Source organism: Oryza sativa, chromosome 3 (assembly GCF_034140825.1).
Source record: "Oryza sativa Japonica Group chromosome 3, ASM3414082v1".
NCBI classification, from domain to species: Eukaryota; Viridiplantae; Streptophyta; class Magnoliopsida; order Poales; family Poaceae; genus Oryza; species Oryza sativa.
Genome location: NC_089037.1, coordinates 23,711,396 through 23,737,940, shown reverse-complemented (window position 1 = coordinate 23,737,940; position 26,545 = coordinate 23,711,396). Strand labels below are relative to the sequence as shown.

At 40.4% G+C, this 26,545-nt stretch overlaps 2 protein-coding genes and 2 long non-coding RNA genes across 4 annotated transcripts; all 4 read left to right on the top strand.

Moving 5' to 3' along the window:
- The first annotated feature begins 1,527 nt into the window (after window positions 1–1,527).
- Window positions 1,528–4,683, top strand: LOC107280218 (uncharacterized). The gene is made up of 2 exons (XR_010740411.1): window positions 1,528–1,805; window positions 3,902–4,683. It is a non-coding gene; the product is annotated as an uncharacterized lncRNA (long non-coding RNA).
- LOC136355869 (uncharacterized) lies at window positions 2,926–3,324 on the top strand. The gene is made up of 2 exons (XR_010740412.1): window positions 2,926–3,062; window positions 3,175–3,324. It is a non-coding gene; the product is annotated as an uncharacterized lncRNA (long non-coding RNA).
- Window positions 4,684–14,448: 9,765 nt separating the features above from the next.
- Window positions 14,449–15,023, top strand: LOC4333425 (uncharacterized). The gene has a single exon (XM_015774519.3). It carries the CDS (start codon window positions 14,535–14,537, stop codon window positions 14,805–14,807), a length of 273 nt encoding a protein of 90 aa, XP_015630005.1. The 5' UTR covers window positions 14,449–14,534; the 3' UTR covers window positions 14,808–15,023.
- Window positions 15,024–19,000: 3,977 nt separating this feature from the next.
- Window positions 19,001–21,806, top strand: LOC4333424 (WD40 repeat-containing protein HOS15). The gene is made up of 3 exons (XM_015773656.3): window positions 19,001–19,188; window positions 20,842–20,978; window positions 21,066–21,806. Exons 1-3 carry the CDS (start codon window positions 19,113–19,115, stop codon window positions 21,279–21,281), a joined length of 429 nt encoding a protein of 142 aa, XP_015629142.1. The 5' UTR covers window positions 19,001–19,112; the 3' UTR covers window positions 21,282–21,806.
- Window positions 21,807–26,545: the final 4,739 nt, after the last annotated feature.

The following is a 26,545-nucleotide window of genomic DNA, read 5'->3' as shown; positions in this document are numbered from 1 at the left end:
TAATTGGATTGAAATTCAATAAAAAAAGATAACGTTTTCCCTATTTTACATAAAATTACCTAAATTTTTGGTTATTTGGTTAATTTCACCACAGTTCACTGTTTTTTAATTTGGTTGAATTTAATTAAAAAATTAAATCCTGTTTCAAATTCAAGGGGAAAGATGGAAGTTAAGGTGATTTTGGTAATTTTGCCCCTTCTGAATATCGTCCAAATTTGATTGAATTTCATTTAAGAATTTGTATTTTGATTTCAAACGTGGGGGGTGAAGTTATTTGAATATGGAAGTTTGGATTTCCACACCCTTCTGGATATTTGCTAATTTGGGATTTTTCGTCTGTAAGAGGCTTTTGATTTTTCATACAGATTATCATTTTAAGAGAGGGCAACTTGGTAAAAAAAAATAATGTGCAACTCACGGTCAATTAAGAGAAGTAAATCTATAAAGTTCATCTCACTAAGTTCTCACTAAGTATAATTAATATTATTTCTCTCTTCTCTCATTAGACCACATCATCTTAATTATTTCTAGCTTTGAATGACTGATCTATGGTCCTAATCATCTTCCTTTGTGTCTTCTCTTATAAAATTATATCACCTTAATTTTTCCTTTGGATAATAAATCTACGTTACACTCTTTCTTTTCCATTTCTCATTGAACGACATTACCTTTAATTTTGCTTTTGAACGACCAATCCTATATTGATTTAAATTGTTATAAACTATATCATCATCTTAATTGTTTAGACCTTTTTAATAGCCAATCAGAGATAAAATTATATAAAGAGTAAATCTTTTACTTGTTATTTTATTAATATTATAAAATACTCCTGTAGCAACGTGCTGGATTCATACAGTACTATACTATTTTCTTTGGACTAAGGCTGCTTTTCGATCGTTGCTTTTAGAGGTTAGTCTTGTTGTTACTCAAAACAAAACAGGTCATATTTTTTTCATTTTGACATAATTATTAAAAACTATAAAATATTAATCAAATATTAATTATTAAAAACTATAAACTATATATATTTTAATTTTGGCATAATTTTATATAAAAAACTTTTGCGTAGTTTGGGAACGTGCTAATGGAGAACGGAGAAGTTGTAGTTTAGATTTGGAGCTTCTGAACGAGTCTAAGGGGTAAAACTAAGGAGCACATTGGAATTTTGGGCAGTTTTAGATTGCTACCAAAATTTACCCTACCAATATTTTGGTAGCCTAAATAGTACCCACCATTTGTTTGGATTGATACCAATATTTTGGTAATGTCCATCGTAAATTTGGTAGCAATTGAGAACTTTCACTATGGTATTATAATTTGGCTACATTTTGGTAGCAAACTAAATAAGGTGAATACAAATTTATTCTACCAAATAATTGGTAGTGCTAAAACTTGTCTATATTTTGACACTACCAAAAAGCACAAGCACTGATCCAAACAAGCCCTTTGCTCGGTGCGAGAGAGGCCGGCTACGACGGATCGTTGGATTTCCCCCAAAATAATCTGGGCCAGTGGGCCGGCCGCATCGAGATCGCCGCGTCGCCCTCGGCACTAGTTCTAGCGGAACCCTACCCGCGGCACCACGGCGGCGGCATCGGCAGGCGAGGGAGAGGAGGAGGTCGACGGGAGGCGATTCGGACGGTTCTTGGCGGAGCCACTTCGTGAGGCCGGTCCGGTCTGCGGCGGTAGGCAGCCTCCTCGTCTCAGCTCCATGCGGCATGGCCACCGAGATGACGGGCGCCCGCGCAAGCCGGTCCTCCAGGGACAGGGAGTCCTCGATTTGATTCTATAGGCCTGAGGAATTGGTGAGTCCTCGTCCTTTCCTATTGATTTGTTTGCTGTATGCCTGGTCTGTGATTTTTGTGCAATCTCCCTCTCTTGTTTAGGATGGTTGTCATTTGGATAGTAGGATGGTTGTCATTTGATTAGTGCATACCCGTTTAGTATTGAATCGATAGACAATAATTGCAGTGTTGTGATTTTTAGATTGTTAATTTTCATAAATTGGAAGCATTTGTTCATGATGGCTTGTAGATTATAAACAAGTAGGATATGACAGTCTGGAGAGTTTACATACAGGATTACGTGCTTACTATTTTGGTGGTACACTGGTTACCATACACAGCCTCACATGCAAAATCGCTGTATTGCGCTTGTTGGTATATGTTCCAGCATTAGTGAACAATTTGGCATGTGAGTGCTAACTACATCAGTCCATGTTCGCGTATCCAGTCCTGATTTTACTCGTGCGTGCAGCCCTGTGAACCATGCACAAATGTCAGGTGAATCAAGCCAGGCAATTGTGCAGTGCACATTGGTATCTATAGACCTTCTGTGGCTTCTTCTGTCTATTGCACGCTATGTTTCATGCTTACTGATGTGGATGGACAAACAGTGCATCCCTAGGTTATATACTGTTCAAATAATATAACTAAACTATTAACTGAAATATTCGATTATTGGCTTCTTCGTATCCCACAAGTGTATTGGAACATATGAGGTAGGGACACACGTCATTTTGATGGTGCCAAACATTTGTTGTGGATTGTGTTGCAGCCTTGCACAAATCATGGGAGTCATTGGTCCGGCCCATTTGACCTCATCTCCTGAAAGTAAATGGTGCCGTCCACCAAGGTTGGATGCTTGTGCTCCTCCTATCTTTTGATCCTTCCTATTCCTCTCGGCCACATCTACCCAATTTGCATTTTCACATAAGCGCAAGCATCCAGCAACGAAGCTCTGGCAGAACACTTGTCCCTTTCCAATCCAGTGGCATCAGAGTGTGGCGTATGATTGTCATCGCAAGTGACCATGGTCCCTAACAATATGGCTCTGCTAGCTCCTCAAGCTTGTTGCCACACATTGGTGCAAGTTCCTAGGATGATATGGACAAGAACTACTGCTCTAGTGGCGTGGCATTTCTGATGTTCCTACTGTTGGATTCATATAGGTGGGATTCGTTTAGGTGGGCACTGACCTGTGGAGGTGCTGTCACTCATACCACTTCATGGTGATGAAGCCTTGCTGATGTTGGTTATTCCTGTGTGGTGAATTGTTGTTTGGTCAGTGTTGATGTCCCTTGTTAGATATTTTTCCCAACGTTGTACTCCTAAAACAGCAAGTTCATTGTGTCCAATTTTTATTGAACTGTAGATTGTCGTGTCACATCTGCAGGAAGTAAATACTTGGGATTCTTTGTTCTTGTGGCTAGGTGGTGGCGCGATTATTAGTGAGACACAGCTTTTCATGCTTCACGAGTCAAGACGCACTTCTTGACAGTTTTGAACCTTGGGTTAATGGTGTTGCATGAGCTTTTGGTCCGTATTTAATTCTAGTAGATAGTAGTATTTTCAGTTGCACACTAAGATTGCATGCAGTGCTTTGTTCTGTTGTCTTAGTTGGAAGTAACAATTGCAATCCTTTCTTGATTCTACCTGTTGCATTTGGTACATGTTGCAGCAATATATCTATCTTCCTGGTAAAAACAAGAATCAATTTCTTTACGTTGTGTTTCTTCTGAAGTGTTGCTCCAAAGCTGTTATTCTTTTGGTAATTTATATCTACTTGGTGTTAATTGTCGGTAACCAAGACCTATTCTCCATCTAATGTCCAAGAGGTTCCATTTGGTATAGGTAAGTTGTTGCATTGTGCCGGAAATTATCATTTGCTATTGTTGCTCTTGCATTTTCATGTAGTTTGGGAATAACCTCATGTTTAAACAATTAAACTCATAATAAGACAAATATCACTTTGCTTGCAGCGCATGTAATGTACAAATTTCTAGGTTGTAGCATTTTTGTGTCTTGAATGCTCTCGTATTTTAAGATGGGATTGATGCATTTGTTATACTAAAAATATTGTTGTTTTTAATGAATTCTGAGTTTCAAATGTATATTTTCAGAGATATTAAAATGCCACTTAAAGCCTTTACACATATTGGAAAAGGGCGTGATCTAACAACAGAAGAACAAGCACAATTTTATGATTCTCTGAAAAGTCTTGTATTTGGCTACTTAAGATTGGAAGTGGAAAACATTTAAATTTTGCCGCGGGAGTTTTTATAAATAATGTGGGCCATATTCTAACCACATCAAGTAGTGTTCCAAATACTAACAGTATCATTTTGGGTCGAGAAGTCAGCGACGGTACTTTTCAGCGGTTGAAGATAAAGTGTAGCAAGTTATTCGTGCTTCTTACACCAACTGATAACAAGAAAGAAGGATATGATTATGCAAACGTAGCAGATGATTCTACGCAGATTACTAATGGTCAAGAAATATACAGTATTCTTCATGAACTTTCAGGCAGCTACTCTTATGCAATTGGAGAGGTATGTCACTGTAGAAGGATCGTTGATGATACGGAACACTTTCAGGTGGTAAACTTGCATACAGTAGGTAGATCTGATGTTGTATTGTCATCGACGGGACATATAATAGGAATGATCCAAAGATTATCTCTTGGTACAAGTACATCTATGGAAATTCCTGGACACAATATAGTTTTACACTTTAGAGAAATTAACAAGTTTATTAGGACTATTAGCGAGCGAGTTTTGAGCTCGAAGAAGCATTGATGGCTATTACAGTGTCAAAACATGATATAAACTTTGATTATGTATTTACAATACAGACCGCCATTTTGTACTCGGAGAAATATGTACACCCCTCCTTGTTTGTTGGATATCCATTAGTTGATAATAAATACTATATATATATATATATATATATATATATATATATAATGTCTAGATTCATTAGCATCTATATGAATGTGAGCAATGCTAGAAAGTCTTACATTATGAAATGGAGGGAGTAGTTGGATTAAAAGGAAAAAAAAGTAAATATCCTCTTTTTCAAATTTCTTCATGCATGCACTCCGTCCATGCTAGATATTATGTAAGCTACTCAGCATAATAACCCAAAATATTTAGTTGGATAGTGTCTCAAACAAAACCCAAATAGTAATTATCACCATCCAACCTCATCGCTGCATGGCACGCCAAATAACAAACGCAATATAAAACCCAAAGCGTCGAGCAGTGAACAAAGTAGATCTTTGAATAGCTTGATAGTCAACTTTAATCTAAGGTGTGACCGTCAACCCCCCCCCCCCCCCCCCCCCCGGGTGAGATTCAGCAAAGGGGCAAGTTGAGGTCAAGCATGTTCGTGCGATGAACTCAAGAAACAATCTTATACAGGTTTAGGCCGCTCAGAATCGTAGTACCCTACTCCTGTGTTTGGGACTATGTGTGTTTGTGTTACAAAAGGTTCCTTACATCGAGATTAGCTAGGGTTCTATTTGAGCTAGGTTCTTTTAAAAAATCCCCCTTTTCTCAGTAGCCGGACTCATCCTTTTATATCCTAAGTAGAGCCGACGAGTACATTCTTGCATGGGAAAGCGACTATACTTGGTCTTCTTAACCTTGTCCCATCTGTTACATTAGTCTGAACATAATCATTGCTACTGATCAGGCCTACGCTTGTGCCCTAGAAGGACTTAGTAGGGGCCCGAGACAACTAGAGAAGACTCCTAGCGCCACATGTTCTGAAACTGGGCTCAGTGGGCCCAAATGAGAACACCGTAGATTTGCCACCCGCCTTATTTCTTCACGGCGAAGTCATGAACTGCTCACCAGCGCTCAACGCATCATCCTGCTACTATTTCTTCGGGTGACGCAGGTAGCTTGATTACTTGCATGTCATTTGAGCTGTAATTCTCACTGCGCCGCTCTGCTATGACTTAATGCCACTACTTCTTGTCCCATCGCTGGGCTCACTACCCTGCATAGACCATCGGACGAATCCAATTGACATGCATTGCCAGCCACACCTAGTAATTACATGCCTAAGCCCTTCTTTCGAACTGTATTAGTGTCCCGAACTGCTACATCCTCGGGACTAATCTTCTTCTGGGCACGATTCACGCCCGGGGCATGGTCCGTGGCCGAGGCCCTTAGGTACTCCCGAGGTCCCGTGCGCTCCCACACTGCTTGATAAGAACTCTTGTTAACTTTGACAAGCTTCTCGAAGATATTGATGAAGGAGTGATGGACATAACCTTGGAGGATATGCTAACATCCGAAGGTATCCACTTTAGTACCTTGAATATACAGATCTTGTAGGTTTCCACACTCTTCTTGATACCTTGTAGATATAGATCATTTATGTCTGGGCACTCTTCTTGAGGCTTTCCAAATGAAAACCTTTAAAAGCATCGGTGCCCCAACCCCGTTTGGATACGGGCCTTGGTTCTCATTCATCTCCAATTGTCATCTTCCACTTCCAGGGTTTCTGACGTGACAATGAATTATATATGTGGTAGGAAGTGATTTTGTGGGCCCCCGGTATCCCAGGGCCCCGGAGGAATGGGGACCCCAGTTCCTGTTTCTCCAACAGTTGCCCCTAGCCTCGGAATTAGGATGGAAAATTGTTTGTCGCTGGGTGCGGGCCTTTTCTTCAAAGCCATCGATCGAGTCAGCCTTGCAGGTCCCACCTGTTAGCGAGGATGTAACAAGGCCAAGTCCCATCGGTCTCATCTTCTGTCAGGGACGGTTTTCCAAGCTTTAGGCCACGATCATACATGGCCATAACTTCCTACTGCTACCCCATGTTTCGAGGTGTTGCTGGTGCAAAAACTAAGCGGCGCGGTGAGGGCCTAAAAACCCTACTTCCCACAGCGATTCATTTTCCGCTTCCTTATTTTCATGTCTCTCGCCATTGCCCCCCATCTGTGAAATATCCATCACCAACCTCCGCCCTCAAGTTCCCTGCATTCACTGCCACCTTTCTTCTCCACACCATCGCTGCCACAAGCCCTTGGCAGAGAGCGCACTTCCCCCATCTCTCATGGATGATGACGACAGGAAGGAGAAGATGCAGAAGCTGATGCCGCTCCCAATGCGCATCGGGCAGCAATCTCTATTCGGAAAGGAGGAAACTGCCCCCAAGCCCCATGAGCCCAACAAGGTGGTGTACTGCACCGCCTACGCCGGCGGCGACTTGGTTCCGCCCTTCTCCGAGTTCTACCTGCAGGTTTGGAAGTGTTCAAGTTGTAGATGCTGCATTTGACGCCCAATGCCGTGATGGTTGGCCATCTTTGCTCATTTCTACAAGATGTTCGTCGGGCTCCTGCCTTTGGTGGATCTCTTCTGTCGTACCTTCGTGGTGCGACATGCCCCGAAAAGCAAGATGAGCAGCCTGCTGGAGCTCATAGGATGCGTCACCTTCACCGCACGCCCTATTCAAGAATTCCTTCACATCCCCATGAAGGACAAGTGGGACGAGTGGCACCAGAAGTGGGTCTACATCAGCGTAGAATCCCCACGAATGCCTCATCCTCCCTGTTGCCTCCACGATGGGCCTGCTGTCATAGACCAACGCAACACCACCCGATTGGCGCTTGAGCCCAGTTTTTTAGTAGATCATGGAATTGGTGAAGGCCAGGGTCACCGCGTACATGATAGTCGACGATTTCCATCGCTAGAGATTGGCACCCCTGAACCAGAGGAGCCGTGCTTGGTGGCCCTGACCAGGTCTCACCCTGATGATTTAGAGGAGCTCGGGCTGGATGTGTTGCTGGCCGCATCACTAAAAGGGGGCTCGATAGTATGAAGTGTATAATCGTCTAAACAAGCCATGCTAACCAATGTCAATAATTGACCACACAAAAGTTTTAGACTCAGGGAACAAGGAATATGGATAACAATTTCAAGAATGGCTCACAAACAAGTTTAGGTAGACATTTTATAATTAACATGCAATTTTATTTGCAATCAACACATTTACAAAAATAGGATCAACATACTCAAGGTGGGGAGCGTAGTGACTTGCCTTGTCCAGTCAACGGCTCCTCGTCGGCTGCTGCAGCTTCTCCTTCACAGACGTACCTTGCTTGGTGAAAACGATCTTCTAACGCAAGGGGCAAAATCCTAGAAAAAAAATGGGTAAAAAATGGAAACATAGTTCCATTGGGTAGGTCTTGATTTTAGAAGAATTATGGTGAAAGTTTCACCGAAATACAATTTAAAACGAGTGAGTTATGGCCTTTCAAAGATTCAAATTTGAATTAAATCAAATTAATTGAAAAGCTCCTGTTCTGCCTTTTATTCAATTTTTGGAATTATTTTTATAGGAAAATATATTGTCTCACTGACAGATAGGCCCCACAACCTTTTCTTTAGTTAAACAATTACTTTTGTAAAGAAAAGGAATGAGTCAATGACATGTGGGCCCAAGGCAATGGCCTTGGGCCCACATATCATTGATACACATTTAGATATGATTTTAAGTAGGTGTTATTAGCAGTTGTGACCCATATGTCAGCCTAACAAATTAACCAACTAATTAACTTATTATAATCACCTTCATTAAAAAAATTTTAAAAAAAATCATTTCCTAGTGTGGCCCGCTGTCAGCTCTCTCTGGCCGCCGGCGCTAGGGGTGGCGCCCACGGCACCGCGCGAGGCTGGAGAGTGGTGCGGCTAGCGATGGGAGGCCTAGGAGAACCTTGGCCACCGCTGGGCAGCGCCACGGTGGCTGGGGGCGGGGACAGTCTTCGGGCTGAGCGGCGTGCATGGCGGCGAAGCCAAGGCCGGTGGTGGGCTTCTAGGGGTTCCTAGGAGGTGCTACCGAGAGCTAATTAACCTGGGCAAGATGTGGCTGGAAGGGGCGGCGAAAGTGGGAGCTCGAGGCGGTCATGGCAGCGTCGGCGCTAGCTCGGGCCGAGCCAATATTGGCCGCGGCGCGGCTTGCTTAGCTTCACCGTCACAAGGGGAGATGATTCCCCCGCTTTGTGCTGCCGGGGATGGTGTGAAGGAGCGAGGTCGTCGTCGGCCTTCTACCCGGGGGCGACGGTGCATGCAAAACACCGGCGACAGGGCAAAATCGGCGACGCGCAGGCTGGGGACGACTATGGGGCTCCTAGAGGCATCTTCCGGCGAGAGGACGACGCACTAAACCGCTCAAAGGCAGTGGAGGGGCTTGTGCAGCTCGGTCCGGAGCCTATCAGATCATGGCATGCTCTGGCGCTGGTGCGGGCATGAGCGCGGCGCCACGCCGATTTCGGCGGTGCCGGCCGTGGCGGGCTGCTCAACCACGAAGGGAGAGGGATGGACGGTGGGTGCGTTTCCTCACCAGGCGGCAGCCGGGAAGCGGCACGGCGTGGTGGCAACGACGGGCCACAACTCAATTCGCTTCTAACTTCCCCCGGGTCCAAATTTCATTGATTTCTCTCCTCGTTTACTCAATTTCTCATGATTTCTTCTCGAGTGCCCAATTTCTTGTGACCTATGAGCAGGGGCGGAGGTAGAGTGTATTAGGGATGCCCCGGAAACCGGTCAAGAATATTTTTTTAGCTATACCTTATCTATTTTTACCATGTATGCATCCCTATCAATATAAACTTAGCACCCGTATCAGCTTAAACCTGATCTAATATAGAGTAAATTAAGTAAGTGACACCACCCTCCATTTCGTTCTATCTCTGTCCCTGCCTATGAGCCTCCATGGAAGCTATGTTTACACAATGGCAAGGTAAACACATTCAGAAATGGTGATGGCTAGAAGACCAGAAGAAGACGTGGTACAGGAGTTATAAAAAACCAAAAAAATGACAAAGAAATGGGGAAAGAAAAAAAAAAAAAAGCCCCCCCCCCCCCTCCGCGAGACGTCCCACGTGTGTCCAGTCGCGCTGGCGAGCGCTCGCGTGACTAGCCGCGAATTAGCATTTTTGTCTCCACCAACTCTTAAACACACAGCTAACAAATCAGTCTGGATCTAGAAAAAAAATCAATTCACGGAAGAACTCAGGAAAGAAATACATTAATCTTTGCCATTAAACTCATCTGTAGCAGCTAGTCATTAATCTTTGCCACAGGAAGCAAAACCATAGCCATGGTAAGCCTATAGAAAGCTGGCAAAGAGATGGTTTAGCGCTGCCGAGCTAGGCTAGCTGGGCGAGCGAACCAAACATGCCCTTGCTTTTTCTGTTTTGCATCATAAAATGTTTTGGGTTTCGAAGAGATTCATTCATTAACCTATGTGTGTGCTTCATATATATGCGTCTAAATTCATATGGAAGTTAGGGGTTGTTTGATTGATGGCTAAGTTTGACACACCTCACTTTGCTGTAAGTGTATCATGCCACATAAAGTGAGGTTAGCAATTTGTTGACCACAATTGTGATTAGTTTGGTAAAAAATTTAAGTCTACGACGTTTACGTCTAAGGAAAGACATAACACAAGTGTGACAACCAACCAAACATCTATCTATCTATTATATACTAAAAGTTCATTAAACATTCTAAAACGCTTCCAAACCGCCATGTGACATTCCACAAATGTTCTCATCGCACCATGTGTCACTCTAGCAAATTATAGAAAAAAACAAAACATATGACCGTTGATTTTCACTAATATACGGTGGACCCATATTTTCTACCATCAGATTTACATAAAGAAAAAAAAATGAAAGGCGCACACCCCACCAATGCCATCCATTACGTTATTAGGTATACATACATAGTTACGTATCATACATCCTACCCTCACCCTAATACATGAGGGCGACATGGCTTCCTATTTTCAAGTATTTTCTTAATTAATATTTTTTTGACTGAATATTTTCTTAATTAATATTGGAAAACATGTTTTATAATAACAAATTTTAAACAAATGTACCATCTAAATCTATTTTTTTATATGTGCACGGCATGAGATTATTTACAATAAAATTTAGAATTCCATACCCAAATTAACTACATTTAACAAGTAAAATAAATGTATTTCTTTGGGTCCTATACTGCTTGAGACTACCAATTGGTCAGTCGATACGTTTTTAGAAAAATCACATAGATTTTTAAACCATATGATTGGCAACAGTTAGCTTATATTATTAAATACAATGCCTAGCACATTTATCTTTACATCTATCTTTTAAAAATAGATAACAAAAGACTAGGACCCATTGGAATATGTCTCAAAGGAAAACGAATCTCCGCCTATCACCCTGCTGTACATATACCTCCTCTGATCCTCTCCCCTTCTATTTTTTTAACTAATAACCTAATATTAAAAAACATAGCTAAATGGTTTAAAATTTCTAAAATTATATTTGATTTTTAATTTGTTTGGACTATTTTTTTACAATTAATTAAATAATTCAATATACATTATAGTTGTATTTTACTATATAAAAAATTAAAATACTCCTTTGCAGGGCAACTGAATGACAATGAAAAATTATAACAAAATGACAACATTTACTATTTCATATTAAATCAGTATACGTAATAAAAACCAATTAAACACCCTTTAGGCTGTGTTCAGTAACAAGAGTTGGGAACTCTCCCACCAATTACGTAAAACAGAGCGGTACATTAGTATGTCATTAATTAGTACTCCCCCCGTCCCAAAATATAGCAACCTTGTACTGGATGTGTCACATCCTAGTATAATGAATCTGAACAGGTGTATGTCCAGATTTGTTATACTAGAATGTACCACATATATTTTGGGACGAAGGGAGTACTAGCTATTTTTTTTAAAAAAAAATGGATCAATATGATATTTAAAAACAACTTCCACATATAAATGTTTTGCCAAAAACTTCCGTTTAGGAATTTAGGAAGCGTACGCATGAAAACGAGGGAAGTGAGTTGTGAAAGTTAACCAAAGAACTCGGCCTTAGAGCACACTTAAGTCACCATATGTCACATTTTAAAATTATAAAATATTTCAATTAAATCGATGGACCCATTATTTTCAACAGTTAGATTAAATTTACGAAAAATATTCCTGAAAATCAGAAATAATCTTAGAAATTTTTAGAAAAAAATTAAACCTATTATCTTTGGCTTTAAGTTACATTATTTGGAGAAGTTCGAAAAATAAATCGCATATACCTCCTCACCCCCCTCACATGCGCGCAGACCACTGCCTATCCATCCCTATTTTTCGGTCGGAGTAAACTATAAAAGAGAGATAATCAATATATTAAAACAACCATAATTTTTAAGAGCTACACATCTGATTTCTAACATAATTGTTGCTCTGTTTATAATAAACTAGGAATTTAAGATCCATATCCTTATATTTTCCTATATACAAAATATGACATTCGACCACATTCAGCCCACGCGCTTTTCATACCATCCAAATATGATTGAAATACCTTAAACAAATTGGATACATATATTACATCACTATACATCATTCTGCAAACACGCATAGCTAAATTAAATCAATAATATCCAAACAAAAATTACAAAGCGAACTATGAAACATTTTTTTATTGAGGAAGAACACCCCTGCCCTTTTACATGTCATTTGAATTGTTGTAAAAGAATTACAAAATAATCCAATACAGGTTGCATCATCATATGTTGTTTCTCAAACATGCATAGCTAAATTAGATATACACTATCTAAGCAAATAGGACTAACTAAAATATGAAGTCCAAACCACCAATGCATAGAAAATCCAATGGCTTTAGTTAGAGCAAAAAATCTAATTACTTTGTGATTTTTTAAAAAATGTGCTAAAATAATCCAAGCAAGCTAAATGATCTTTCATGTATTTACTCTAAACTATGTAACCATTTAATTGACTTTAGATGGTGCTTAATGCACTCTTAGTATATCATTGATCTATGTTCAAGCGTGTTGTTCTAACCTTCTACGTATTCCGGGTAACTCCATTTATTTTCTTTGTGCATTGACCATTCAAAAGGTGAATCATCCCTATATATGGACATTAATCGTCTGTGAATATTATTTTGTTGTATATATATACTTGAAGGATTAACTTTGGAACCCATTTAGATTTTACAATATAACATGACATGAAAATAGGACTAACTAAGCTTGACCAAAAATGTGATCACCACTACGATGAATCACAAGACAACCTCCATAGGTGCAATGACCACATTTCAACACGGTGACTAGGAGCTGCATGAAAACCGTATGGCGGGGGAAAAGGAACAATGAGTTTAGCTAGGTCTTACGTTTTCACCAATGGGGCCCAAAGCATTCAATAAAAAAAAAGAAAAAAAACACCTTGCTTTTAATTTAATAAGTATGTTTTCTAAACAAACTAGGTCTAGCTCCTTTTTTAGATGATAGTGAAGATTATAGATATTGCTTATACAGATTAATGAAATACTATATAAGTACTCCCTCTATCCCATAATATAAGGCGTGCACACATTTCAAGATTCAACTTTAAAAATATTTGACCAACAATTATTATAATATAAATTAAATTTTATTTGCTAAAATTAATATCATTGGATAGACATTTAAATTTACTTTAAGATGATTATAATTACAAATCAAATGTTAGTTTTGAAGACTGTGCCAAATTTGACCATGCCTTATATTATGGGATGGAGGGAGTATATAGTATATAGCTTAGAGAAATTATCAAAGTGATGCTAACGAAAAATATTTGTTGAGGAAACGTACTTCCAAAACATGACAGAGGCTATCCAATAAATATGATCCGTTTTCAAATGAAACCTATGATGTATGCCCGAGTGAATGCGCGGGCTGCCTTCCTACTTATACTGACAAATTATGGCATGACTAAAATTTGGCATGGCAACCTTTAGGAGCCAACCTAGTTATACTGACAAATTATGGTATACCTAAAATTTGGCATGGCAATCTTTAGTAGCCAACCAAACAACCCCTTAGTGAATCTAGACGAGGGATGGGAGACCAAAATATCTTATAACGTGGAAAGGAGGGAGTACTAATTAATTGTTGTACATTATAAATTTTCCCTTGCATGTTTCCTCTTCCAATATTACAGCAAGGCTCCCGTGCCTTTTTCTTAAAGAAAAAAATAAGGGGGGTAAAAATCTTGTTATGCGGCAGTAGTACAACTATTATATTCCATCTGTCATATTTGTCATCGTTGACTTTTTTAAATATATTTAGCAGTTCGTCTTATTAAAAAATTTAAATAATTATTAATTCTTTTCATATCATTTGATTAATTGTTAAATATATACTTTTATATATTTTTACATGTTTCACAAAAATCAATGGCGTCAAATATTTAGAGATGGAGGGAGTAGTTCGGTTGCCCGTTGAATTGATGACTCTGTAATGCAGGTCAAGTCGATCAGGTAATTATTAATCAACCTTAGTGGGGGTGCATAATGTGTGCAGGAGCCAGCTAGCTGAGCCCGCGTGTATGTAATATGTATGTATATGCGGCGCATGTATTTTCAACCAACGTGCCTGCACATGCGGTCCGGTCGGCCAACACAAACTTAGCCAATTGCGCCGTGCTTTGACTACGCCCCGGAACGGAACGCATGCGTGCACCGACACGACAAGGCCACACGCCCACACGAAGAATCGGCGTCAAATTGTTGGTGCTCACAGCTAGATCGATCGAACGCCTATATATATATATATAGTCACAAGCTCGATCACACACGGTGTCACAGTCACAGGTGCATTGACGGATTGAGTAGCTAGTCTACACGAACCACGCAACACGAGCAAGATCGATTCATACACCATGGCGGCGGCGAGCCAGCTTCTGGCCACGGCGACCTGCCTCCTGGCCCTGCTCCTCGCCGCCGGCTGGATGGTCGCCGCCGCCGACGCGCGCCGCCTGCTCGACGACGTGGAGTACACGGGCACGGCTATGCCGCCGGCGCCGGCGATGGCGCCGGTGGCTGAACCGGGCATGGACGTTCACGGCGGTCGGATGATGCTCGCCGAGGGCCGCGGCCTGCTCGCCGGTGGGCTTCGCCTCGCGGGGAGGCTGCTTCTAGGCCTCGGACTCTAAGAAGGGGAAATGGCCAACTGAATTTTGCCCCCCTTTTCTTTCTTTCGTTGCATGGATGCTACTACATTGGATTCTATCAATACCATCTCCTGGCTCTTTGTCATCTTTTTGCATTGGAATCTTTCGGAAATTGATCACCTTTACGTGTGTGTATGTTCAGATGTGTACTACTACTGTAATTCTTTTTGCCGACTGGTATACATATTCGTTTCTTTCTTTCTTGATTTGCAGATTGCTACTGGAAACCGCTCCCTAGCTAGCGTTTTGTCGATTAGCACCTACCGATGAAAACTGATAAAATCTGGACATATTATACTTTTAAGTTAATTTTTTGTTTGATTTTCTGTTAACTTATTCCGTTTACATGGAGATTTCTCAATTCATACCCGGCTTGGTAAGTCTGGTGACCGCGATAGTAGAGCGGTTACCATCACATCTGTGCAGAGTTCCTGGTGACCAGCTTTCCTGTTCAATGTTACCCTGTTTATATGGGATTAAAACTTTTAGGGCCCCTTTGATTTGTTGGAAAAATAGAGAAATTTTGGAGGATTTCAATCCTATGGAAAAAAAATCCTATGAAGGCCTTTGAAACAAAGAATTGAATCTTATCCAATCCTTTAAAATTCCTATGGAATGAATAATCCTATGCACATTTTGGAGGAAAGTTTGCAAGAGGTCTAACCTCTTGGAACATTTCCTCTGAGTTATCTCTTTCATCTGATTCCTGCGTTTTTCCTGTGGTCCAATCAAATGGTCATTCCTGTGTTTTTCCTGTGTTTTACAATTCTCTGTTTTACAATTGTATTCCTGTCAGAATCCTATGTTTTTCCTATTCCTCTGTTTTTTTCATTCATACGATTCAAAGAGGCCCTTAAGTTTCTATCACATCGGATGTTTGGACACTAATTATAAATATTAAACGTAGACTATTAATAAAACCCATCCATAATCTTGGACTAATTTGCGATACGAATCGATTGAGCCTAATTAATCCATGATTAGCCTATGTGATACTACAGTAAACATTATCTAATTATGAATTAATTAGGCTTTAAAAATTTGTCTCGCAAATTAGCTTTCATTTATGTAATTAGTTTTGTAAGTAGTCTAATACTCTAAATTAGTGTCTAAATATAAAGATTAAAGTTAAGTTCCTGGATCCAAACATAATAAGGTAAAAGCTGTAGATTTCTGTGATTTTGCCGCGATGCAACATCCTCTGAGGACTGAGGCTCTGATTTTAAATCCAAGATCAATTTGAACAATTTACGGTACCGTACGGCCTGAGGATTGTTCTCCTTCCGTGTACATGCAGAGTTCTGGGTTTCTTGCTCCCCATCATCCTGCCTGCAACCACTGCTTATCTGCGTCTAGTGTGTAACTCAATCGTCCCTGTATCCTGATGGTCTAATCTCTGGACTTCCCTCTCCCCTCTCTCGTAATCATTTTTCTTTTCGCAATTAAATGAAAGGTGTACATGTCCATAAGTACGTTACTTAATACATGCTTAAGGAGACATAAATCAGTACTCCCTATGTTTTATACTAGCTCCGTTCTAAAATATAACAACTTTTCACTATGAATCTGGACATACAATTGTCCAGATTTATAACTAAAAATGCTTATATTTTAGAACGGAGGGAGTATTATAAGTCGTTTTAACATTTTTCTTAATCTAACTTTTTTAAGTTTGACTAAATTTATAGAAAAAAAATTAGCAACATCAATCTATCAGACCAAATTAGTTTAATTAAATATAACATTGAATATATTTTTATAATATGTTTATTCTGTATTGAAAATATTTCTATATTTTTCTATAAACTTGATTAGACTTTGGGAAAAAAAGTCAAATCAACTTATAATATCAAACGGAAGGAGTAACAAATTACTGACTTCATTATATTTTTATTAAAAGTGCATGTGTATGTGTAATATTTATAACCACTAGGATTTGAATACTCGTAAATGGAATCACAACCCCGGTGCTTGCATTCTCATCAACATATTGTGTTGTGCCAAAAACAAGTTCATGCAATTTAATCAAAAGTTTTCACCATTAATTACTCAAAAGATCAAATTAAAATCTACAATAGATACGCATGCAGGTTTTACTTTGTAATATACCGGGTTTGACATTTTAGCTTATTTCTTTAAGGTATCTAGGTGGTTATACGGACAAACAATCATTTTATTTTCAATAATGAAAGAAGTGTACAGTAGTATTTTCCCTGGGATTTGGGCCTTTGGCCCAACCAAAATAAGCCCACATAGAACAGCCCAGTGCATATTTGTTCGCCTCGCAAGAAGCAAACCCGCCTCCTCGTCTTCTCCGAACGAAGCCTTCCCCTTTTTCTTCCTCGTCTTCCACCAAGAACCCCAAGGATTTGGAGTTCGAGGTCTCTCTCCCCGGCAAAGCGAGAGAGCAAGATAGAGAGGCCAGAGCCCGACCTCATCGCCTGCTGCCTGACTGCCGTCTGCCGGACTCCAAGAAAGCGGGGGTTGGCTTCTTGCGCGCGCGGGAGGGACAGGGTGTAGCTGTAGCGTCGTCCGGCAAAGGCGGGGGGAGGGCCCCGGCCGCGGCCGCTCAAGTCCGGCGACATCCGTGGCCGCCGCCGACGCGGTCCTCTACCTCCTGGGGAGAGAGCCAGGTTTGGCTCCATTGCCCTCCTCCCGAACCCCGACTGCCCCCCCCCCCCCCCCCCCCCCCGCGCGTTAGCATTTCTCCGTTTCTTGGTTTTTGCGATTGGGGCGCTCCCTCCTGTTCTTGAAATTGGGGTTCACCAATTGGCTCGCGACGCGTCTGGGTTATCTTCTTGGCGTTGTTTGTACGGCTCAGGATGAATTGGAATCGAATAATGCGTTGTGTGTTGCAGCATTGTGGGTTTCGGCCGTTTGGGGTTCTTTCTTTGGTCGATCCGACCTGACGCGTGGGGCAGCAGCAAATAGCTTGTCAGTTCTTGATTAGTTTCAGTAAATATAAAGATGGGTGATATTCTTGCTTTGTTGCGTTGGATTGAGTTTTGTAGTATGAACAGAAGAACATGCTTACCTTTGTGCTGTTTTGATAGGATTGTGGCATTTCACTTTTGTTTGTTCTTTCTTTGGGTCCAATTCATCATATCACTAGTATGTTTTGGATTCGCCAAGTAGACATATTCATGTGAATTCTTAATTAAGACAAAGAAGAAGAAATTTTCCCTGATTAACATTTGGTTTATCCTGCTTCGTATGAATAAATTTTCCTACTTGGTTGGTCGTATGGTAGATTGTTCCTTCATTCCATTGTTCTTTCTGGATTCAATTTGTTGGTTTGTTTGCTTGATAAGAATTTTAACACGTGTGAGGAGAGACGGGCATTTATTTCCCTGCTTATTGTGAACAAAAGTTGTCATTGATCGGGCCATTGCATATTTGTACTATCTCTTTCTTGTTTCACTGAATAGTTCGGCCCATATGAATTCTCGCTAACTCTGAAACATGAGACAGAAGTATTACTTGTCTACCTTATGATTACTCAGTCTGAAAAAAGTATAGCAGAATCTGTAGAAATCAGGTTCCATTCTTGCATAATTCATCTTGTTGTTAGGATTAACTTGCAGCAGCACATATTGCCATCGTTCTTAAGACAGTGATAAAAAGGACACAGAAAGTAAAAAAAAAAAAGGTATGGATAAAACACACACATACAATGGCGATGATGATGTCAGCAGAGTCGCGAAGAAGGCAATTTCAGAACGAGGCTATGCTCCCATAAAACATCATGCATTTGAATCAACAAAATTCAGATAACAGACAACGGTCAGAACTTAGAAATAGTGACAAATAAGTCTTTTTTTTTATGAACTGTTGACTTGCTCGGTATAGAACAAAATAGGCCATATAATAGAACAAAGTTATTGAAAAAGACAAAATTTGCCTTTGTATTGGCTACGATCGATCTGTTGCCGAAATGTTTGCAAAATTCTGTCTTGTTTTTTGACGCAAAAATTCTGACTTAGTCAATTCTTGGCCAAATCACGTCAACCATTTTCATCACAAAAGGATGGAATCATAAGGTTTGGTGAAATTTTGCAAAGAAAACTTTGCTGGTTTGGATGAAGACAATGTCACACAAATTGCTGGTGTTAGCCATTAGCAAGCATTCTTTCAAGGAGTGCAAGTATCTTATTTGTCGCTAAACTTTTTGGTTAGATAATCGTTCACATTTGCCGCATAGCTCCCAATTATTTGTTAGTAGGTTATACAAGTCTTGTCTCTTTGCTAGCTTCCAAGAAAGCATTGGCTTTGTTCGCGTGGGCTCCAATGGCAGGGTTGAATCCTGAGGATCTCACGGCAAATGACCTCAATGCTGCTGTCTATCGCTACCTCCTTGAGTCAGGTTTGACCTCCTGAGTTTAGTTATCTCATCTCTTGATTGCATGAGAATGAGATTTCTCATTTCCTAGTCCCTTTTTGGGTCAGTTATGGCCATTGTCTTCATTGGCGATTGACCAAATGATCAGCTGCACAAAGTTCTTGGTTTTGAAATGGCAGGGCTTAGAACATATGAAGAATAGTCAGCAAATAGACTGCCCATGTTATGTAGGTTGCTTCCTATTTGTTTCTTGAGTTGATCCATTTCAATATTAGGGCTTGCCAAATAGATGGGAGCATGCAGATTGGTAATCGACATATGAAGAAAAAAATTGGTGTATAGTTGATTGGTTTGAGGTAAAGTCTGCAGATTATTGATTGACGTACCAAGAAAATTGGTCTGCCTTGTGCATACTTGATTGGATTCTGCATTAATCATTCTTGCTCTTTTCCCATATTCATCTTATTCATAGGGAGTTCTCTGTATATCGGCCTGTTAGTTCTTTATAACTGCAAAGTAGAAAGCAAAGCAATTGTTCCATGTCTATCATTTGTTATTAGTTTGAATAAAGCAATTAAAAAGTTTTGCTTAATCTGCAGAAAGAGGTATAATGGGTGGATTTTTCTCATATTTATCTCCATTATTGGTTATGTCATTCTATTAAATCTGATTTTTTTGTTTGTTTTTTGGTCAAAATGTGGTGTCCTTGAGGGTTCATCAAATAGTTCACCAATGTGGATTTTTATTATGTCTGAACCATAAAACAGAAGCCATGCTTTTCTAATATTGGACTGATCATGCTCACTTTAAATCCAAAAGGATTTCATGGTTTGTCCAAAAGGACTGGTTTGTTGGCTCCAACAGCTCACTTCCCATTTCTTTCAAAATTCACCATCTTCTTATGGTGTAGTAAATAGTAAGGTATATTACCAAATCTGTAGGACAGGTTCATAACTCTTAAAGCTTAACATTGATGCGGGGTTTGGCATGGGATATTCTATTCCCCTGTTTATTTAATTTTCCATTGTTCTGTTCTTTTCTTTGTCCATTATTAGGATGTTATTAGCTATCTCCAAATAAAATGGGCACGTGCATTCCTGTTAAATCATAACCTAGAAGATAAAAAGTGTCTTGCTTTAGGTTGGTTTGCCTGGTGGAAGAAGAATTGGATAATTAGGTTTCACCTAGCATTATATTTCTTTGTGCTTCATGTGTTATTCGGAGTTATTGGGTGATTCATGACTTCATTAGATTTTCAGGGTTGACTCCAAATAGTTAGTTCAGCATGAGTCATGAAGGTAACACCAATGATGCAGCATATTTGAGGCCAGTATTGTAACATTGCGGCGACTGTTGACAGTTGTTTTTGCCTTTGCTAAGTTACATTTTTAAAGTAATACAATGTTCAATTGGGTCTTGAAAACTTGTGTGGTTGATCAAAGCCAGTAAATAGAATTGTAAAGTGTAGCAATTGCTTTGTCAGTATGATCAAAACATTTGCAGAATTTGTCCATTGGCATAAATTTCGATAGAGTCTTCTCTTTAGTTCATTAAATCATGGTACTGTTTTTTGCTGTTTCTCAGCATTTTATTTGTGTTTTCAACATACAATGGTTAGAAAAATCCTATCCTCGAATAAAATGGCATTCCTTTTTAATGTTCTGCCTGAAATTGTAGGATTTGTTTATACAGCATTCAACTTCTACCATGAGTCACACCTTGATATACATGACATCGAGATAAAGAAGATCCCGCAGGGTACCCTAATCAGAGTAGTGCTCAAAGGCCTCGAACACATCGAGTTTCAAGCCAATGTAAGCTTGTGCAAGTAATTTGCATGTGAACTCCAATGTTATATGTTGGGAATGCTGTTATATATTTGCTCCTGCTTGGTTTTGTAGGCTGATGTTGCCGATGATGAAAACTTCCACCATTTCATTGCTCTAGACCTACTCACCAAAGATTTAGGTGAGCTGAAAATGCAAATTACTGGCCGTGCAAACCCTGATTTTGTTGAGACTGCCAAAGAGAAAAAGAATGACGCTGTCAAGACTGTCGAACCGCATGGGAGCGATTATGCTGAGGACGCCATACCGCGTCGGATGCAGCCAAAGTGAAAAGCGAAGGATTACTCTGTCCAGCTCACCGAAGTGTCAAGTTCCGATTCTGATGAGATCAGCAGAGCGCATAAGAAGCAGCTACTACAGAAGGCAAAGGCCACCGAAGTGCCAAATACCACCGCAGTGCATAGGGAGCAGCCTGTGCAGAGAGGGAGGGGGCAGAGGCGACGGCGAGGGCGAGGAGGAGGAAGAGGAAAAGGGAGAATCAGAGAATGTAAGTTTGTCCATGGGTAAGGAAATGCAAATATCATGATGAGGAGTGCAGCTCAATTTAGAGGTTGAGTATGTGAAAGTAGATTTTACAGGATTTGCTAGAGCAAGTGAGTAACCTCAATTGATGGCTATGGGATTAACATTTTTTGCTCTGCTTAAATTTTGATCGATTTTATCTGATGTGGGTTATAGAGCGTATCTGATGTGCTTGAGAAGAATAGTTACTGCTTTTCCATGGTATACTTGGCAACTCATGTGAAAGGGATTTTGACATGAACCACTGTGATATTATTAAACATTCTGCATTTGTTAAATTTGAATGTATGTTTATGATAGCTTTGCAATTTCCCAGCTCCAACTATGCTTTATGCTCACATGCTCACCTTTTCTTTTATGAATCCATGCGGTACTTATGCTTGTGTGATAGAATTGGCTTTTAGCTGTCATTGATTATTCATTCTTTGCCTTTTTCGCTTGAAAGAAACATATCTATTTTGACATGGGATATCAGAATCCTTTTTTTAAAAAAAAAGAAACGTTGGTTAGTTCATTTTTTAACTAACCACCATCATAAAAAAAATAAGAAACAGAGGGAATAGCATTTTTGGCGCAATCTGTGAGTATTGTCTTTTCCAAAACAATACCCAGAGATTCATCTGTGAAATATGTTTTGTCAAGAATTTCACTGGAGTTGCTTTTAGCATTCACGATTAACCTTCATCTTTCCTTGGGTCGACATAGATTCTCGCCTCCCAAATCTAACATTCCCCAACTGTTCTTGCTGAAGCTTGAACGATCATATGAGACGTGATCTGGAGGAATACAGCCTACTACAGTAGCTAATTTGATAAGAGAAAAAAGTGACTGGTTTGTCAAAAGAAAACCTGAAAGTTAAAAAAAGAAAAAAAGACAGAAGCTACAAAGGTGCCTAACACTACCAGCAAATGAATTTTCCATGATGATTCGTTTTGTAAAGCCAAAATGCTCTCTTTCGGTCTGTGATCACCTCGATCCTGAATAAACCAAAACTACGCCATGCATTGAATCATGCTCAAGAGCCTTGTCACTCGTCAGATTTCGTCGAAGTAATGTCACCTTTCAGATATAAACTTTACACAAAGTATAACTAACCAAGTGCTGAAAATTCCTGTCCAAATGTTCAGAGATTTAATTTCTCCCCGTTTCGACAGGTGCAGCCTCGACGAGCCGTCCCTGTCCAATGTTCAGAGATTAGATTACTGTGATTGGCAAAGGGAATGCACGAGAGGACGACAGAGAAGAGAGACGTGCCCGATTAGGACACACGAGAATCGATCGATCGGTTTTTACTTTCAGTGAAGAATTTGCCGAGGAAGAAAGAGCACTTATTGGCCTCATCAAGCTTCCCAATATTCTCTTTGCACTGTCTCCTTCCTTGTCAAACAAAGCTCCTCTCTGTCTATCTGTTTTCTTGGCCCACTAATCCTGCACATTTTGCAAGCTTTTGCTGTCACTTTCTCCTCTTTTGGCTTCTGGACATGAGCAGCTTCCCATGGAATCCTGTGGTGACCACTGTGGCCAGACAAACAAAGTCCAAGGAATAACACATGCCCAACATGCATTTGACAAAGAAGATGTAGTACTACTACTAGTTTGGATGCCTTGTAATCTTGATTGAGTGAGTGGACATAATAGTTTCTGAAGATTGCAATTTCAGGATACCTTCTTGCTTAGGATCTTGTCCTCTCATCCTATGATGGGTCACTTGATCCAGTAGCAGTACCAAGCAAAGTGGCAGACAAGGGTTGCCATCACTGGGAACTCCCAAGAGAAAGAAAGAAAAAAGTAGTTGCCTTTTGGACTTGGAGGTAGAACTAACCAACCTTGTTCACCTGTGATGTGAGGGAGTCCAATTAGAAAGATTGCTGTTCATGTATGATGACATGGCCAAACCTCTGATCATTCCAATCAAGTTCAGAGAAAAAGTATATGGGTAGTTTCACCAGCACTCTGAAGTCTGAAGAGAGGAATTGCTGTATAGATAGGGGAAAAATCCTCTTCTTTTTTTTTTACTGTCACATTCAGCTTGAAGTCGAAGGTACATGGTCAAAACAAAAACTGAAGCTGCTACAACTTGTGTGTTGCTGCAAGTACAAGACTGAAGGCTACTACTACTACAGAATTTCATAGTGAAGGACTGAAGGTGACATCAACACAGCACCGGAAACAGCGTGAATTCTGTGTCCAGAATTTCTCATCTCTCACATTGGCTGGCTTCCAGTAGTAGCTGTCCAATCAATCGTGCAGAGGATTTCTGACAAAATTGCCGTCTCCAATAAGAACGGAACAGTAGCTCTTCACACAGTATTCCCCGATGATCATGTTCAGATCATTGTGCCTCAAAGAGTTCAACGCAGAGAGGTCAACACAAACTGATGATGAGCTGGAGCACAGATTGAGAGAGGTTTTCATGATCTGAGAACTACTCCATACCTAAATTGCCATGATTACAGCACTTATTCAGAGACTATGTGCACCTTCTGAAGCCAGAATAAAAAAAAAGAAAGAAAGAATTCAGTTCTTGAAAGGGAACACATGCAGTGCAGGCAACTAGGAATAAAGGATGATGATTTGAGGAATGCAAAGAACTTGGGTGCCAATGGGTCCCCCCCGATCTGATCAAATTGTGCTTGAGGAAATGGAAGTAGATCTTCATATCTCGCCGAAAGCGACGCATGTTGGAGCTGCCCCCTGCAGATATGGCTAACTGTGTGGAAGGAAGCCCAGGTGCCTCTCCTTTTCTATCCTCGAGAAATCGATCAAGTTGACTCCCAGGATCAAATGTAAGAGGCTTCTGTCTGAACCCCCAGTGCTAACATCAAACTCTTAACACTTCCACAAGAGGATTTCTGGAATTTGCATCCAAAGAGTGTAGAGAACTCAGCTGCCTACACAACACCTCCTCAAAAGTACAGCTGGTCCTCTGTCACTGCACTTGTGAGTTGTGACAACTACAGTCCTCCACTACTGAAAAAAAAAATGTGTATGATGCATGACAATTAACCTTGTTGGCCAAATCATCATTATTCAGTACTACTAGTACCTAATTTACATTGTTTGAAACATGAAAGAGATGGGGAAAAAATGCATGATGCGTGACTAGCACAAGGCTGTTTGACTTAGTCATAGTGATTTATCTAAGCTCTGAACTGTTAAGTGTTAATGTATATTAGGCTTATCAACCAGCTATAGTGCTAGCAGAAAATGACAGAACTTGAAGTGCACTTGCTCAGTCTTCTCAAGTTCTTTAGGCTCTCTAGCACTGTGCAATACCAGGAACAGTTCACAGATGGATGTGAGAGCTCATGGCCAAATTCTTGTCAGTAAAAACCAACAAACAAGTTCAATAATTCTACTATTATTTTACTGAAGTAGATATTTTACTTGAGAACAAACACTAAACTACAAACATGAAGCATCACATCATCATGGTGTTTTAGCGTAAGCATTAAACCTTCAGACACAGGTTAGCAGACATCCTCTGTAACTTCAGCATGGCGCCATCAATTGCGTGATACTTGTGCTGATTACTACCACAAGACTATGCATGCATGGCATGTTTCGAGACCAAATTAAACCCAATCATCTAACTGGAGTTTGGACTAACAAGTTATCCTGATTGGACAGAACAGCTACAGTCCAGAAACACATGAATCTACTGCTGAATGTTACATACTTCTGATGTTCACCGTCAAAGAAGATCACTCTTATCAAGCCCTGCACCGGCCAATGGCCAAACGGCACGTGTCCGCCCATCGCCATTGGAAGCAACCCTGTCGTTGAAACTTCATACCAAGTTTCCAAGTGTGTGTGTGTGTGTTATACAATCTTTCGGAGAAAAAGAAGAGCTACAGTGACACGGCCAATCTGACTGGAACAGAGTACACGACAACAGCTGAGACTTGACACTTGATCAGCAACAGTATGAAATGGTTGTGCTCACCAGATAGATGCAGCTGGGGGTGGGGTGGGGACTAAATTTTGGAGTTTTTTTTTCCATCATGGGTGTGTTTAGTTCACGCTAAGATTGGAAGTTTGGTTGAAATTGGAACGATGTGACGGAAAAGTTGGAAGTTTACGTGTATAGGAAAGTTTTGATGTGATGGAAAAGTTGAAAGTTTGAAGAAAAAGTTTGGAACTAAACAAGGCCCATATTCTAAATTCTAGCTTCGGTTTTTAAACCGCAAACAACGCGGATATAAAAAATTTCGAACGAACCGGCACTTAGATAGTATGAAGTTTAATTGGATAAAACATAAAAAAGTTACGAGCTATAATTCTGGAAGACTATAGTTAGGAAAAAGAAAATACAAACGCACCACCATTATACATCGACGACCCCTATACACACAACTGAGGAAAGGACTAGCACCAAACCTACCGCCGCTAGACCAATAAGGAGCTACAGCTATACCGCCTAATGCCGACTCCAAACAGCTAAGGAACTGACCTACTGGACATCGCCAGAGCAAACGGTTGTAGAGGGAGAGGGCAAGAGATCGAGAAGAAAGACCCCTCTCCCTCACACAAACCTGCCGACCTGCCACCATCCAAGATCTTCACACAAACTATTTGAGAGCGAATTTGGCGACACGGATATAAAACTTTTACCCACAAATTATATTTTTTTGTCGATTCGTTCTTTTTTTTTAACAGCTTATCAGCTATATATAGCTGGAGAAGGAGAGGGTGACATCAGCGAGCATTTCTCCAGGAACATGGGGCCAGGATGATGATCCTGATGGGAAAGGAAACAAAGTAAAGAAGAAGAGATAAGCAGCAGCAACAGCAGCCGCAGCCAGAAATTCTGAAAATGATTAAAGTTGTGCCCTTCCCTCTCTCTCTCTCTTCTTATCTAGTTACCTCCTGATTCCTCACAGAGACCCTCCACAAGCCTCCATTAGAATTATTCCCTCCTCCCTACGTTACCCTGCCGGATGATTGCCCTACCCTCATCTCATCATCTCCTCCACCTATAAAGCTACCCAGCTGATGCTTCCGATACGATC